The sequence below is a fragment of the Oreochromis aureus genome, linkage group 4 (assembly GCF_013358895.1).
Source record: "Oreochromis aureus strain Israel breed Guangdong linkage group 4, ZZ_aureus, whole genome shotgun sequence".
Classification (NCBI taxonomy): Eukaryota; Metazoa; Chordata; class Actinopteri; order Cichliformes; family Cichlidae; genus Oreochromis; species Oreochromis aureus.
In genome coordinates this window covers 11,320,337-11,334,648 of record NC_052945.1, presented here as the reverse complement: position 1 = coordinate 11,334,648, position 14,312 = coordinate 11,320,337, and the positions used below count along the sequence as shown (strand labels likewise).

Here is a 14,312-nt window from a genome sequence, read left to right as displayed (position 1 = left end):
AGTTTTCTCATAAAAAGTGCAAAAGATATGAGTCAGACAGTAGTGTTAGTTTAGACCAGTGTTTCTGTGGAATCAAAATATAATAGAGAATATAAAAAGCAATATATAAACTGACAGGCGACCAGTGTAGGTTTGTGATTCTGGTTGGCGATGTTGTCTGACATTATCACAAGCTGGAAATTTGTTCTAAAAGACAATGCACTATCTGATGAGGACATAATTCTCCCTTTTATTTCAGACCTCTGGAGCGAGGGTGGCGTAAAGCCAAAGAAGGAACTCCTGGACCACCAAAGGTGCCCTTGCGGCAGGAGGTCGTGAGTGTTCACGGACAGCGCCGTGGGCAGCGTATTGTTGTTCCTGTCAAGAAGCTTTTTGCCCGAGAGAAACGGCCTTATGGCTTGGGCATGGTGGGGAAGCTCACAAACCGCACCTACCGCAAGCGCATTGACAGCTACGTCAAGAGACAAATAGAGGATATGGATGACCACAGGTACAAAACATCTCACTATTGAGCAGTTCCACCCCACAGTGGGTGATGTTGATGGATGTCTAGCTGCTGCTTATTAAACATGTTCTTTGTCTCTTCTAGGCCTTTTTTTACATACTGGATCACCTTTGTCCATTTGCTCATCACTATCTTGGCTGTGTCCATCTATGGTTTTGCACCTCCAGGCTTCTCCCAGCATGAGACGGTTGATTCTGTGAGTCCAGGCTCAGATGGGGGATGTATATGCATTGACGCCTCGGCAATTTTCATCTTTCAATAATGTGTAACCTTTCTATTTTTGTGTGTGATAATTCAGGTTTTAAGAAACAAAGGTGTGTATGAAAATGTCAAGTTTGTACAGCAGGAGAACTTTTGGATTGGGCCCAGTTCGGTAAGCTGTCTTTGATTCAGTTTTTTTTTTTTTTTTTGTAATTGTGTTCTCTTTTTTTACATTTTAGAGTTCATGCATAAATATCAGCAAATTATTAAATTTTATACCTTTATACCTTTATCCATTCATTTTTAGGAAGCCCTGATCCACTTGGGGGCCAAATACTCTCCATGCATGCGCCAAGACCAGCAAGTGCATGATCTCATCAGGGAAAAGAGGGACATCGAAAAAAACTCTGCCTGCTGTGTGCGCAACGATCGCTCAGGCTGCGTCCAAACCACAGAGGAGGAATGCTCGGTCGGTAAACAACCATTTATTTTGGGATCCTTGACATTTGCAGTTCTGCATCAATGAGAAGCCGTGGGCAATGTTGATTTCTTGTTTTCAGAGTACTCTGGCTGTGTGGGTGAAATGGCCGGGGCATCCCAGCACTCCCAAGTTAAATAGTGAAGACAGACGGTACGGTTCAGTGTGCCATCAGGATCCCAGGTAAGGCGCGCTAGTAGTTTCAGTTGTTAAAGCTTGCAGTGTTTATTTAATGATAACGACACTGTGCTGCTATACCGTCTGTGCTTCCAGGATATGTCTAGAGCCAGCCTCAGTGTCACCTCATGAATGGCCTGATGACATCACCAAGTGGCCAGTGAGTACGCTGAAACGCCGCTTGGTTTTGAGGCCCAAACAGAAGAAGGATAGATCAGATTGTGATTTTTCTCAAGAGAGTCCAGGATTTACCCTGGCGGACCGATCCCCGGCTGCCAAGACTGGCAATAGGGACATGGAATGTCACCTCTCTGGTGGGGAAGGAGCCTGAGTTAGTGCGTGAGGTTGAGAAGTACCGGCTAGATATAGTCGGGCTCACCTCTACGCATGGCTTGGGCTCTGGAACTAGTCTCCTGGAGAGGGGCTGGACTCTGTCTCAGTCTGGAGTTGCCCCTGGTGAGAGGCGGCGGGCTGGGGTGGGTATTTTAATATCCCCCCGGCTTGCTGCCGGTACGTTGGGGTTTTTCCCGGTGGATGAGAGGGTTTGTTCCCTGCGCCTCAGGGTCAGGGAACGGGTCCTGACTGTCATCTGCGCTTATGCGCCCGAGTGGCAGTTCAGAGTACCCAGCCTTCTTAGAGTCCCTGGGGGTGCTGGAAGGTGCCCCACCTGGAGACTCTGTTGTCCTACTGGGAGACTTCAATGCTCACGTGGGTAACGACAGCGAGACCTGGAGGCGTGATTGGGAGGAACGGCCTCCCTGATCTGAACCCGAGTGGTGTTTTGTTATTGGACTTCTGTGCAAATCACAGTTTGGCCATAACGAACACCTTGTTCGAACATAAGAGTGTCCATAAGTGCACGTGGCACCAGGATGCTCTAGGCCGCAGGTCGATGATCGATTTTGTAATCGTATCACCAGACCTGCGACCATATGTTCTGGACACTCGGGTAAAGAGAGGGGCTGAGCTGTCAACTGATCACCACCTGGTGGTGAGTTGGATCAGGTGGCGGGGAGGACGCTGGACAGACCCGTGCACCTAAATGCGTGGTGAGGGTGTGCTGGGAACGTCTAGCAGAGGCCCCAGTCCGCGAGATCTTCAACGCACACCTCCGGCAGAGCTTCAACAACATTCCGAGGGAGACTGGGGACATTGAGTCCGAATGGACCATGTTCAGCGTCTCCATTGCCGGCTGCTGCATTGAGCTGCGGCCGCAAGGTGGTTGGTGCCTGCCGTGGTGGTAATCCCGAACCAAATGGTGGACACCAGAGGTGAAGGGAGCCACCAGGCTGAAGAAGGAGTCCCATCGGGCTTGGTTAGCCTGTGGGACTCCAGAGGCAGCTGACGGTATCGACAGGCCAAGCGGAATGCGGCTCGGGCAGTGGCTGAAGCAAAAACTCGGGTGTGGGAGGAGTTCGGAGAGGCCATGGAAAAAGACTTTCGGACTGCCTCGAAGAGATTCTGGCAAACCGTCAGGCGTCTCAGGAGGGGAAAGCGGTGCTCTACCTGCACTGTGTATAGTGCTGGCGGTGCGCTGCTGGCGCCGACTGAGAAAATTGTCAGACGGTGGAAGGAATACTGAGGACCTCCTTAATCCCACTGACACGTCTTCCGAGGAGGAAGCAGAGTCTGGGGATGAGGGAATGACCCGCCAATTTCTGGGGTCGAGGTCACTGAGGCAGTTAAACAACTCCTCGGTGGCAGAGCCCTGGTGTTGATGAGGTCCGCCCGAGTTCCTGAAGGCTCTGGACGTTGTAGGGCTGTCCTGGTTGACACGCCTCTACAATGTTGCGTGGAGATCAGGGGCAGTACCCTGGACTGGCAGACCGGGTGGTGGTCCCCATCTTTAAGAAGGGAGACCGGAGGGTGTGTTCCAACTACAGGGGATCACACTCCTCAGCCTCCCTGGGAAAGTCTATGCCAGGGTGCTGGAAAGGAGAGTTCGTCCGTTAGTCGAACCTCGGATACAGGAGGAACAATGCGGTTTTCGTCCCTGGTCGCGGAACACTGGACCAGCTCTTTATCCTCTCGAGGATACTTGAGGGTGCATGGGAGTTTGCCCAACCAGTCTACATGTGTTTTGTGGACTTGGAGAAGGCATTCGACCGTGTCCCTCGGGTGTCCTGTGGGAGGTGTTGCGGGAGTATGGGGTGTCTGGCCCACTGCTACGGGCCATTCGATCCCTATACAACCGTTGTAAGAGTTTGGTTCGCATTGCCGCAATAAGTCGGACTTGTTTCCGGTGGGTGATGGGCTCCGCCAGGCTGCCCTTTATCACCGATTCTGTTCATAATTTTTATGGACAGGATTTCTAGGCGCAGCCAAGTGGCGGAGGGCTTTCACTTGGTGGCCTCAGAATCTCGTTTCTGCTTTTTGCGGATGATGTGGTTCTGATGGCTTCATCGGTGGGGGCCTCCAGCTCGCACTGGAACGGTTCGCAGCCGAGTGTGAAGCAGCGGGAATGAGGATCAGCACCTCCAAATCTGAGGCCATGGTTCTCAGCCGGAAAAGGGTGGAGTGCCCACTCCGGGTCGGGGATGAGTTCCTGACCCAAGTGGAGGAGTTCAAGTATCTCGGGGTCTTGTTCGCGAGTGATGGGAGAAGGGAGCCGAGATCGACAGACGGATTGGTGCTGCGGCTGCAGTGATGCGGACGCTGCACCGGTCCGTCGTGGTGAAGAGGGAGCTGAGTGTAAAAGCGCGGCTCTCAATTTACCGGTCGATCTACGTCCCGACCCTCACCTATGGCCACGAGCTGTGGGTAGTGACCGAAAGAACGAGATCGCGGGTACAAGCGGCAGAAATGAGCTTCCTCCGAAGGGTGGCTGGCCTCTCCCTTAGAGATAGGGTGAGAGGTTCGGCCATCCGGGAGGGGCTCAGAGTAGAGCCGCTGCTCCTCCACATCGAAAGGAGCCAGTTGAGGTGGTTCGGGCATCTGACAAGGATGCCCCTGGGCGCCTCCTGGGTGAGGTGTTCGGGCATGTCCCACGGGAGGAGGCCCAGGGCAGACCCAGGACGCGCTGGAGAGATTATATCTCTCGGCTGGCCTGGGAACACCTTGGTGTTCCCCGGATGAGCTGGAGGAGGTGGCTGGGGAGAGGGAGGTCTGGGCTTCTCTGCTTAGGCTGCTGCCCCCGCGACCCGACTTCGGATAAAGCGGATGAGGATGGATGGATGGAGTCCAGGATTTAAATCTAGAGCCAGGCCCTCCTGTGTGGCGTTTGCATGTTGTCCCTGTGTTTGTGCCGGTTTTCTCGGGGAGCTGGTACCCTCAGCGCTGCAGGGCAACCACCCACTGTTCCACTACTAAGGATCAATTAAATGCATTAAAAGAGTTTTTTAAATCTCACATTTATTGCTACAACTGGTACATCCTGATACCTTTCTAACATTTATGTTATACCTCAAAACACAGAAATTTAGATCATTTGAAATTTAGCAATGTTATCATCTTTCTCCCTGCTACTTTTATACTATTCTCAGTATAAAAAATGCTTGTTTTTGGTGCAGCTGATTTTTAAAAAAAATAATTTACACTACCGAATTAATTCTGTTTTATTTTAAAATTTTTGCCTTGGATATAAGCAGGATAAATTGACTGTTGTTCCCTTTTGCGCTGGCTTTTAGGTTTGTACCAGGTACAACACAGGGAACCATACCAACCTGCCTCATATAGACTGTACCATCACAGGCCGACCCTGCTGCATTGGAACCAAAGGGAGGTGAGGAGGGAAATATTTATTCCAAATAAACTGCACCCTGGATGAATAACCACTTAATTCACTTGCTAAACACATGCCGTTTGCTTTCTTCAAGGTGTGAAATTACATCCCGGGAATATTGTGACTTCATGAAGGGCTACTTTCATGAGGAGGCTACTCTTTGCTCTCAAGTAAGCAACTCTGTTTATTACAGAAAAAAGAAAAAAAATTAGTACTGATTGGAAAGATGTGGGGTTTTTTAATGTTTAAGGAAGTGTGTAGGTGTCTGCCTTTCTTTCCAGTTTTTCCATTCTTTGTTTTGGTTTCTTATTATAACTGTGTAATGTTATTATGTCATGACACCGTGTTCTGCCCTTTCTTTAGGTGCACTGCATGGACGATGTGTGTGGACTGTTGCCTTTCCTCAACCCTGAGGTCCCAGATCAGTTTTACAGGCTCTGGCTCTCGCTCTTCCTGCATGCTGGGTGAGTCAGTCGCTGGCAGTAGCTGCTCATTCAGCGTTCTACCTGGCAAAAGAATCAAGCACTACTAAAAGTAATAGTTGGAAAGTTTTAACAGGTTTTGTGGTGTTTAGTTATTGTTTCAAGACAACTTCTAACATTCCAACATCGCCTCTGTCAGTGCACCCCAGGGTGGCTGTGGCTACAACGTAGCTTGCCATCACCAGTGTGTGAATGTGTGCGTGAATGGGTGAATGACTGGATATGTAAAGCGCTTTGGGGTCCTTAGGGACCAGAAAGGCGCTATATAAATACAGGCCATTTACCATTTACCATGAGCTGGATTAAACAAAAAGAAAATAATAATAATAATAACTAATTTCACCAACCAGAGGGACAATTAAGAAGACCTGTTCTTCTTATCAGACAGTGGAAATGGTCCACGTCAGGGTCTGTGTTAGCACCAAGCAGCGAAGACAGAAATGATTAAAAGATCTGAATCAGGCAGGTTTATCCGCCCAAGATGTTTGCCACACACAAGGAAATGAACTCTTGGTGTCAATATGTCCTCGTATCACAACAAATCAAATACAGAGGCATCCTCAACACATATATGAAAGATGAATAGATGGGTAATAGAAGACAACAAAAGGAGGTGAGGACAAATAGTGCCTTTACAGACAATGGGTTATATGTGGTCGGTTCCTGTTTGTTTATTAAAAAAATACACACTGAATGGGAGTATATGCCAGTTAAGAAGTGTTGAAATAATGTTGGCTAGTTGATTGTATATGCACCTGAGTACTGCAGGGATGCCTTTTTCATTTTTTAAATTATATTACATTTATTGGTTTAACTGTGCTCTAGACTTTTTGGAATATTGCAGAAAATAAGATAGTATGCATATAATAATAATATCATAAAGTTTTTCATACTTATGTGGGTTTTTGGCACAACGAACTTCACAAATGAATGCATCTTTCATTATTACATAAATGCAGTCACATAACGTAAGTAATAATATTACCAGTCCAAGTTCCTGTGCTTGGAAAAATGAAGATGAATTTCCAGAGAATCCTCTGTAATATCATAATGCCACTTGTTAGCAAATGGCTTCTCTGGAATACATAAAAATTAAGAACTCGTGGGTAGTTTATTTCCATTTTGTAAAGTAAACAGAAAAAGATTTTAAACTGACATGTGATGTGTTCGTTTACCTTGCAATTGCAAGTGGTCACCCATAGGCGAGAGTGGTGCATGCTCTACGTGCAACCGGCAATTTTTACTTATGTGTGACTGAACTGTAAAGCAATTAGTGAATAATAATGTTCCTTAGTTTGCTGAACAACTAAATATTCCACAATAATGTGTTAGATATATATAGATACAGTTGCCCAAACTGACATTTTAATATTTGACGTGTCAGATAGTGACAGGAGTGCGCGCTGCATGAATAGGCAGATAAGTGTCAGGTTTTCTGATTCTTCTTGCTGATGCTTCACTTGTCGTTGCCACATTTGACTCCTGCAAATGTTCTTTGGTTTGGCAGTTCTGGGTTCATTACCCTGTTGGTAGCACATCCTATAACACTGCAACATTCAGGAATTTCCTTTTTTTGTACATATTTTTCTTTTAAACCAGCACATTTGTGCAATACAAATTCAAGGGGAGCTCTGTTCTCCCCTCCATTGTTGGGGGGATTTAATTGTTCTCTGTCTTTATTCCCCTTTAAAAGTGTATATATAATAATGTTATTATAATATAATATCATTAGAGAGATAGGGGGAATCTTCTTATCAGACAAACCAGCAGTGGCTCATATGCAGTTGGCTAAAGTTACTCCAGCTGTTTACCATGTGTTCCACATATTCATTACTTGCAGTTATTCACAGTATATATCAGACTGTCAGTTTCTCTTTGGTGTAGTTTAGACCTGTCAGTCAGGCAGCACAAAGAGCTGACCTTAAGAAGTGCTTCATCTTTATTCAGTCTCTTATCTCTCTCCTGGGTAATTAAACAAAGTGCCCTCGCTACACGAACTCATTAAGCTTCAGTGAGATGGAGGCTGATTTTGCTGTTGAGCAAAGTCATTCCCACTCTGCTCTTGAGGGGCTTGCCTCATCAACACAGAGGGATTATCTTCCCAACACGTGCGGCTTTTCACCCACATTCACTCGCACATCACACTCGTCACACATATGAACTTTTTGTCATTGTCTGTCCTCCCAGAATCCTTCACTGCCTGGTGTCGGTGGCTTTCCAGATGACCATCCTGAGGGATCTGGAGAAGCTGGCAGGCTGGTTGCGCATCTCAATCATTTACATACTCAGTGGCATCACTGGCAACTTAGCTTCAGCCATTTTCCTGCCCTACAGAGCAGAGGTGATCACCAGCTAGACACAATACTTTTCACAAAATGACAAGTAATATTGATCAGATATAAAAGACTGAACAGCTCATTGTGTTTTCTCAAGCCTGTGTCCCTCTCGATGCTGTCTTTGTCTCAGGTGGGTCCAGCTGGCTCGCAGTTTGGGATTCTGGCCTGCCTGTTTGTGGAGCTGTTTCAGTGCTGGCAGATCCTGGCCCAGCCCTGGAGGGCCTTCACCAAGCTGCTGTGTGTGGTGCTCTTCCTCTTTGCCTTTGGGTTGCTGCCCTGGATCGACAATTTTGCCCACATTTCTGGCTTCATCTCTGGCTTCTTCCTGTCCTTCGCCTTCCTACCCTATGTCAGCTTTGGCCGCATGGACATGTACCGCAAACGATGCCAGATTATCATCTTCCTGCTGGTGTTTGTTGGACTCTTTTCAGGCCTCGTGGTGCTCTTCTACGTCTACCCAATCAAGTGTGAATGGTGCGAGTTGCTCACCTGCATACCCTTTACAGACAAGTTCTGTGAGAAGTATGACCTCAATGCTCACCTCCACTGAAGTGTGAGCACTGCAGGAATCATCAGGTCAAAAGACACGGACTGGCTGGGGGATTTCCTCCCTCTTCTATGTGGACTATGATAATATGCTTGTGTTATTTTACTCAATATGAATACCCATACCACTCATCATAAGGACTTATTTTCATCATCACTCCTTCACTGTCCAGTGAAACAAAGCTAAGGCACTTGTGAACCTCATCAAAACACCTAGCTGTCCTTCTGCAGAAATGAGAAAAGCCAGCGCTGGAACAATGAAGATTTTTTTTCCCTTTTTTTTGTACATTCACCCTCCAGGCAAAAGATTTATTAATATTATTATCCAGGCAACCTCATACAAAAGCAGGGACAAAAATCAGATATTGATACCTTTGGTGCCTTGTTGATAAATGTACCAACTACTGCCATATTTTTGTTACATTATGCTGAGCACTCGAATGTTATCTCTCTTTTTTTTTTTCGTTTATTGCTTCTCAAGAAGTGATTACTGTTTTGAACACGGTAGTGTTTTAGCTACCTGTCTACTCACATGTATTTGAAAAGAAAAGTAAAAAAAAATCTACAAAATGAAAATGTCTGCCTCTCCTGCTTGAGCACATGATGGAGATTGCTTTAAAGTATTTAAACCCATAAGAATTCAAACAAAACCGCAACAAGCTATGGAATTGTATTACAGCTTGGATTTGTATGGTTTATAAAAATAGAACTTTATTTACACTGAGATGTTGTTTACAGTAATTGCCTTCTATAAAAAACTAAAACAATATTAATTTATTGTACAAGTGACAGAAGACTAGATAAATAGATAACTGAGAAAAGCAACAGGTTCATTTTATTGCTTGAGCACCTAAATCCACTGTTGTTCCTCTCAGGCCTTAACACAGACTGCACTCCATGTTCAGTGGATCAGGGGACGCATTAGGCTATACTCACGTCCTCTTTTCTCTGGCTGCAGTATTTTGTGCTTAACAAGAGTCCATGTTAGAAATAAGTGGAGTGGAGAGTGGAGGGTAAGGATTGAAGGACTAGCAGTCGCTGTTCCGCCGTGCGTACGCCTGTCCACATAGAGTGTACTCCATCTCTTGGAAGTGCATGTTAGATACTGTGATGGCTGATGGCCCTATCTCCTTGAAGCCAGCCTTGAGGTAGAAGGGCACGAGGAAATCCTCACAGATCAGCAGAGCTCGACGGAGGCCCGGCATGCAGCTCACGTACTGCAAGTAGCGCCACAAGATGATGGAGCCCTTTCCCTGCTGGCGACAGTGGCGGTGCACAGACAGCACATGGATGTGCACAGTGGAGCTGTCTGGGACATGCTGAGTCATGGCCTCCTGGAAGACCGTGATTAAATAGAAGTGATGTTATTTAAAAAAAAAAAAAAAAGAAAGAAAATTAATGAGCCACAGAATCACAGTCATTTCACCAAAATCAGGCAATTGTGAAATACCTGTGAAAGCCTCTCCTTGTCCCAGCCAGAGCCAATGATGAAAGCTACCAGCTGTCCCTCTTCAAACCAGCCCAGAGACAGCTCAGGGCACTGACCCAGGAAGTTAAGAACTTCATCCAGGGTAAGTGGACACTCTCCAGACACAGATATAAATGCTGGGGAGGTTTTTTTTGTTTGTTTTTTTTAAAAACAAACATTTTAGAGAGTGCATCAGTTTGTGGGAGGAATGAAGATAATAGCATGAAAGAAATATGCTCTCATTAACTCTAAATGGCACTAAGATGAAGTTACACATTAATGTGTTTCTTATATGAAATGCAACAATCTTGCTTAATGACCTACCTTCTCTTTCAATCTCAAACACACTGATGGCATCCTGTGGTGTGAGATTCCTGAACTCGCTGGCTGGGAGTGTGTGCCGCCTCAGTTGCAGAGGGCTGTCCACTCTGACAGGTGTCTTCTGAAAGAAGGGTTTGAAGAACAGTAAGCCACTGACCTGTTGTGTCATGATGCCTCAATACAGCAACAACAGGAGCTTCTGATTATTTCACACAGCTCCTCCTGTGAATCTGTCTCCTTTTTTCCAGCCTTTTTGCACTAGGACTTTTAGTAGCAGTCAGATAAAGTTAAACCCTGCTAACAAAACCTCCCGTGTCCTGCTTTTCCCACAGCTCTGAGTCCAGTCTTAGTCACCTCAGCTGGCAAGATGCTGACCTTCTCGCCTCCCCCACTCTCTCTCCCTCCTCCTCTTTTTTAACTGATCTCTAAGTGGCTGCTTCCAAGTAGGATAGCTGTCTGTGCACGTGCCACCAAAGTCTTTAAATCCTCTAACATTAAACAGCAGACTTTATTGTTCTTGCTGTATTTTTTATGCGCTTTATACTTTGGATTTGGTTTGCACCGCCACATTAAGAGATTGACAAGTCTGTAGCTGCAGCAGTTCAGTGAGAATTTTTTACTTATTAGTATTCAGAAAACTTTAATCATTCCAACACTGAGATAAACATTTGAATCAACCTCGTGTCAGAGTAGTTACAGAAGTCTTTTTTTAGTTTTTCCCTCTGTGTTAGAATATCTTTTTGTAATGGTAATATCCTGCCAGCACAGATGGAATAACTCAGGCAAATTGATTGTAAAACTGTGAACCTTCAGTATGAAAAAAAGCGTGTTGTTGAGATACTAGTTTTCACGGGCACATGGATATTGGCACATGCACATTTGCATGTCCTCTGGGCTTTGTCTTGTTCAGCGTGGGGATGTGCAGGACATGGTGTGACTGTTGTGGCGATGCTTGTGTTTTTAGAGACCAAGGGCATGCGGGCTAATTTGACTGAACCAAGTAAGGAGGAGAGATTTTATGCGGATTGCTGTGGGGGTGATTTCATGCCTTAAAGAGATTTAGCACAGGCTAATTAAATGAGAGCGCACTAGCATCAGCTGGCCTTGGGTAAACCTGTTTACACAGACATGTTTGGCTGTCAGCACAACAGCAGAATTTAAAAGGACACTTTGAGTTCACTCTACAGCAAACCACTTCATGTCATGAAATAAAATCACAGTGCTCTATATCACAAATTCTTGTTTATAAGAAATCTTAAGTGGATGTGTATGCATTGCATTCCTAAACTTCTTCATCTAATAAACTTTTTCATTGGACTTTCCTTTGTTAAGACTGAAAAAAGAAAGCCTTATTTATCTGGCCCCAAGAGTTTTATATTTTATACTGCAGTTATTTGGCTGGACAAATACTTTCTCCAAATAGCCTCAACTATTAAAAAAGGAACATTATTATTAAAAGGATTACTGCTTCATACCACTCCTCCCTTTGGCCTTGGACTGTAATGATGTTCTGTAAATCTCCTTTATTCTGTGTTATCTGGACAGCCTGCTAATCACAAATACAAGAACATCTATGTGAGCCGGATCATCAGATGTCAGGCATGTACACGGCCAGAGATTGCATTACCTTTTCTGACCTGGGAATCTGTCAGTGCTGAACACACTGTTACAGTTAAACAGTGACAGAGTTGACTTTCACTTATTCAAATTTAGAAAAGGAAACAGACCTCTGACTCTCAAAGGTGTAAGCATATGAGAGCTGATTAAACTCTGATGTTATGTAATTTAGCCTCGCTGACCCACTGACCTTATGTGGCTCAAAGTGTCATAGACTCTAATCTAATGTGTGTGTGTGTGTCTGTGTGTGTGCATACACACATACTGCACACATGCACATTTTTACAGTGTATTATGTTTTACAGGCTAGCTTGAAGCGAGCTTGTGTAACCGAATCCTCATTAAACTTTAAACTGGCTTAGAGCTGTTGTTGTCTGAGCTGAGCAGCAGCTAATCATGACTGCAGGAAAACTCTGAGACATTTTACACCAGACGGGTGGAAAATTCTTACTGAAATGAGCTGTCGTTCATTTATTTATTTATTCTTCTGGGCTACATTATATCCATTTATTTAAAGATGAGACTAGACTTCATGTATTAGATATTCTGGTGATTTAATTGTTTTTTTTATATGTGTGTGAGCATACATATATTTGCACACTCATGCATGTGTGCATGCATATGTAGGCTTAGGATAGAGAATTAACTTAGACCTTCTTCACAGTCAATGGTCCCTGTGAAAAATACGCTAAAAAACCCCCTGAAATGTGATCCAAAGCTACACATTTCCTTGGCCATGTGGCCAGTAGAGAGCAGTGTTCACAGTGACAGAAGACTCCTTATTATCATGTTTATACACAATAAAAGATATAATCCAAAGTAGCAGAGTGCTTAACTGTAATTCTAAAACCCTGTGTCAGGTGCTTGGTCTTCATAATGACAGAAACAGAGTATGCACACTTTTAATTTTATTTGATACTAGACATAATATTTGATACTAGACTTGCCAGTATTCTGTTTGCTATTGTGCACACAGCAAAAAAGAAAAATAAGAAGACAGACTTCGATAGCTTGGAATTTCCTGTGCTTTTCATCCTTTTACATGACACAGTGCATAACATAGGAAACTGTGCGATCTCTGAACCTTTTTGGGTGTGACCAAGTATTTGTCTATATTTAAAGAACACAGATTTGTATGTTTTTATCCATTTCAGGACCAATATCTTTAGCTGAGGCTTGACAGATTTAATTTATATTGAGTGATGATTGCAAATGTAAGACTCCTTACGTCTCTTATGTTCCTCATCCACTACTAAACGTGTGCTTTTCTTCATAATGCTTGTAATTACCTTGTAAAACTCTGAATCCTTTAACTTCTGGGCTAATTTCCTACATCTACACAGTAGCAAATGTCACCGTTTTACTGTCCAAAACTTGTACATTTGTCAGCATTAAACTGTAATCTATGAGCTTTACAGCATAATATTGTCTTAATAGAATTGTGTTCTTGTGATGATCAGCAAACAACTTGTAGTTGAAGTAATGACTCTTTCTTTATTGTTATACACATGCTGCTATACACACACGGGAAGAGACAGGTATTGATTTTACAGAGAGCCAAATACCACCTAGTGTGGAGTTATCCTGGATACCAGGTCAATAGTGGTCAGAACAGGAAGGCACAGTGTCAAGTTGAAATGGCACAGAAAATGAGGGGGTAAAGACAAAATAAGCACGTTACCAAAAGAAAAAAAGAAAGAATTCAAAGGAGTCAGAGGTTTAAGCATCTACAAATTCACATGCAAATGCGAGCCCAATTATTAAGATGCATTTACCTTTGCATCTATTGCATCGGATGCCTTCCTTTCAAAAACACAAATGTTACGAGGAGAACCCACTTGAACCTAAACACTAATATTGAATGCATAATCAACACATGGCAATAACATAGTAAATGAACAGTTCAATTGAATATTGCTCGATAGCAAGATACGTTTTTCCAGTAGCATGAAGTTTGCGATAGAAAAAAAAGGCTCTGTACATCAGCATAAAAAAAAAAATCCTGTCTACGGGCTGAAACTGTTGTATACTGTGGCATTTTTAAGAACACTAATGTCCATTGCAACAAGCAGGCAGCCATATTAATTCAAGGCACATAGATCTATATGCGGTGTGCTACACGTACACAACCAAGGTAAGTACAGTCGCTGCAGCCACACAAACACGTGACCCCTTTTTTTTTGCAGCTACATCACAGAAGCAGACACTGGCATTGCCACAGAGAAAAAAAAGGGGCTGTAGAAATTTGCCACATATACCACGAGCACCCTTACTGTGCCACACTAAGTCAGCAAACATGTAGGTGCAGCATCTATGCTTGTAGCAGGCTTTAGCTATCTTTGAGTTCAGCTGTTAGGATGTAAATCGGTAGCTCTTTTTGATTATCCAAGTCTTAAATATTGTGCATGTTAACTGAATGTAGTTCCTTTATTTATATTTTTTATATATTATATAATATAT

At 44.1% G+C, this 14,312-nt stretch overlaps 2 protein-coding genes across 3 annotated transcripts in view; one reads left to right on the top strand and one right to left on the bottom strand.

The window, feature by feature from the left end:
* rhbdf1a (rhomboid 5 homolog 1a (Drosophila)) overlaps positions 1 to 8,995 on the top strand; it is a 32,158-nt gene extending 23,163 nt beyond the window's left edge. Inside the window, exons 6-16 of one of the 2 annotated variants that reach the window (XM_039611235.1) lie at positions 239 to 490; positions 590 to 701; positions 804 to 878; positions 1,014 to 1,175; positions 1,267 to 1,367; positions 1,458 to 1,521; positions 4,988 to 5,082; positions 5,177 to 5,252; positions 5,446 to 5,546; positions 7,752 to 7,905; positions 8,031 to 8,995. In XM_039611235.1, the coding sequence (XP_039467169.1) occupies positions 239 to 490; positions 590 to 701; positions 804 to 878; positions 1,014 to 1,175; positions 1,267 to 1,367; positions 1,458 to 1,521; positions 4,988 to 5,082; positions 5,177 to 5,252; positions 5,446 to 5,546; positions 7,752 to 7,905; positions 8,031 to 8,450 (1,612 nt within the window). In that variant the 3' untranslated portion in view covers positions 8,451 to 8,995. The remainder of the gene's footprint in view (positions 1 to 238; positions 491 to 589; positions 702 to 803; positions 879 to 1,013; positions 1,176 to 1,266; positions 1,368 to 1,457; positions 1,522 to 4,987; positions 5,083 to 5,176; positions 5,253 to 5,445; positions 5,547 to 7,751; positions 7,906 to 8,030) is intronic. The other variant, XM_031737389.2, reaches the window with a different exon arrangement.
* Positions 8,996 to 9,236: 241 nt separating this feature from the next.
* On the bottom strand, positions 9,237 to 10,684 carry aanat2 (arylalkylamine N-acetyltransferase 2). The gene is made up of 3 exons (XM_031737396.2): positions 10,239 to 10,684; positions 9,897 to 10,051; positions 9,237 to 9,780 (listed from the first exon to the last, which is right to left on the bottom strand). Exons 1-3 carry the CDS (start codon positions 10,402 to 10,404, stop codon positions 9,475 to 9,477), a joined length of 627 nt encoding a protein of 208 aa, XP_031593256.1. The 5' UTR covers positions 10,405 to 10,684; the 3' UTR covers positions 9,237 to 9,474.
* Between the last annotated feature and the right edge of the window lie 3,628 nt (positions 10,685 to 14,312).

What these genes read in the sequence shown, in the direction of transcription:
- aanat2 (XM_031737396.2), bottom strand. Translation starts at nt 10,404, where the DNA reads ATGACACAACAGGTCAGTGGCTTACTGTTCTTCAAACCCTTCTTTCAG. An exon ending in GTTTGAGATTGAAAGAGAAG is followed by an intron (nt 10,052 to 10,238) that starts GTAGGTCATTAA and finishes AAACCTCCCCAG; the next exon opens with CATTTATATCTGTGTCTGGA. An exon ending in ACAAGGAGAGGCTTTCACAG is followed by an intron (nt 9,781 to 9,896) that starts GTATTTCACAAT and finishes ACGGTCTTCCAG; the next exon opens with GAGGCCATGACTCAGCATGT.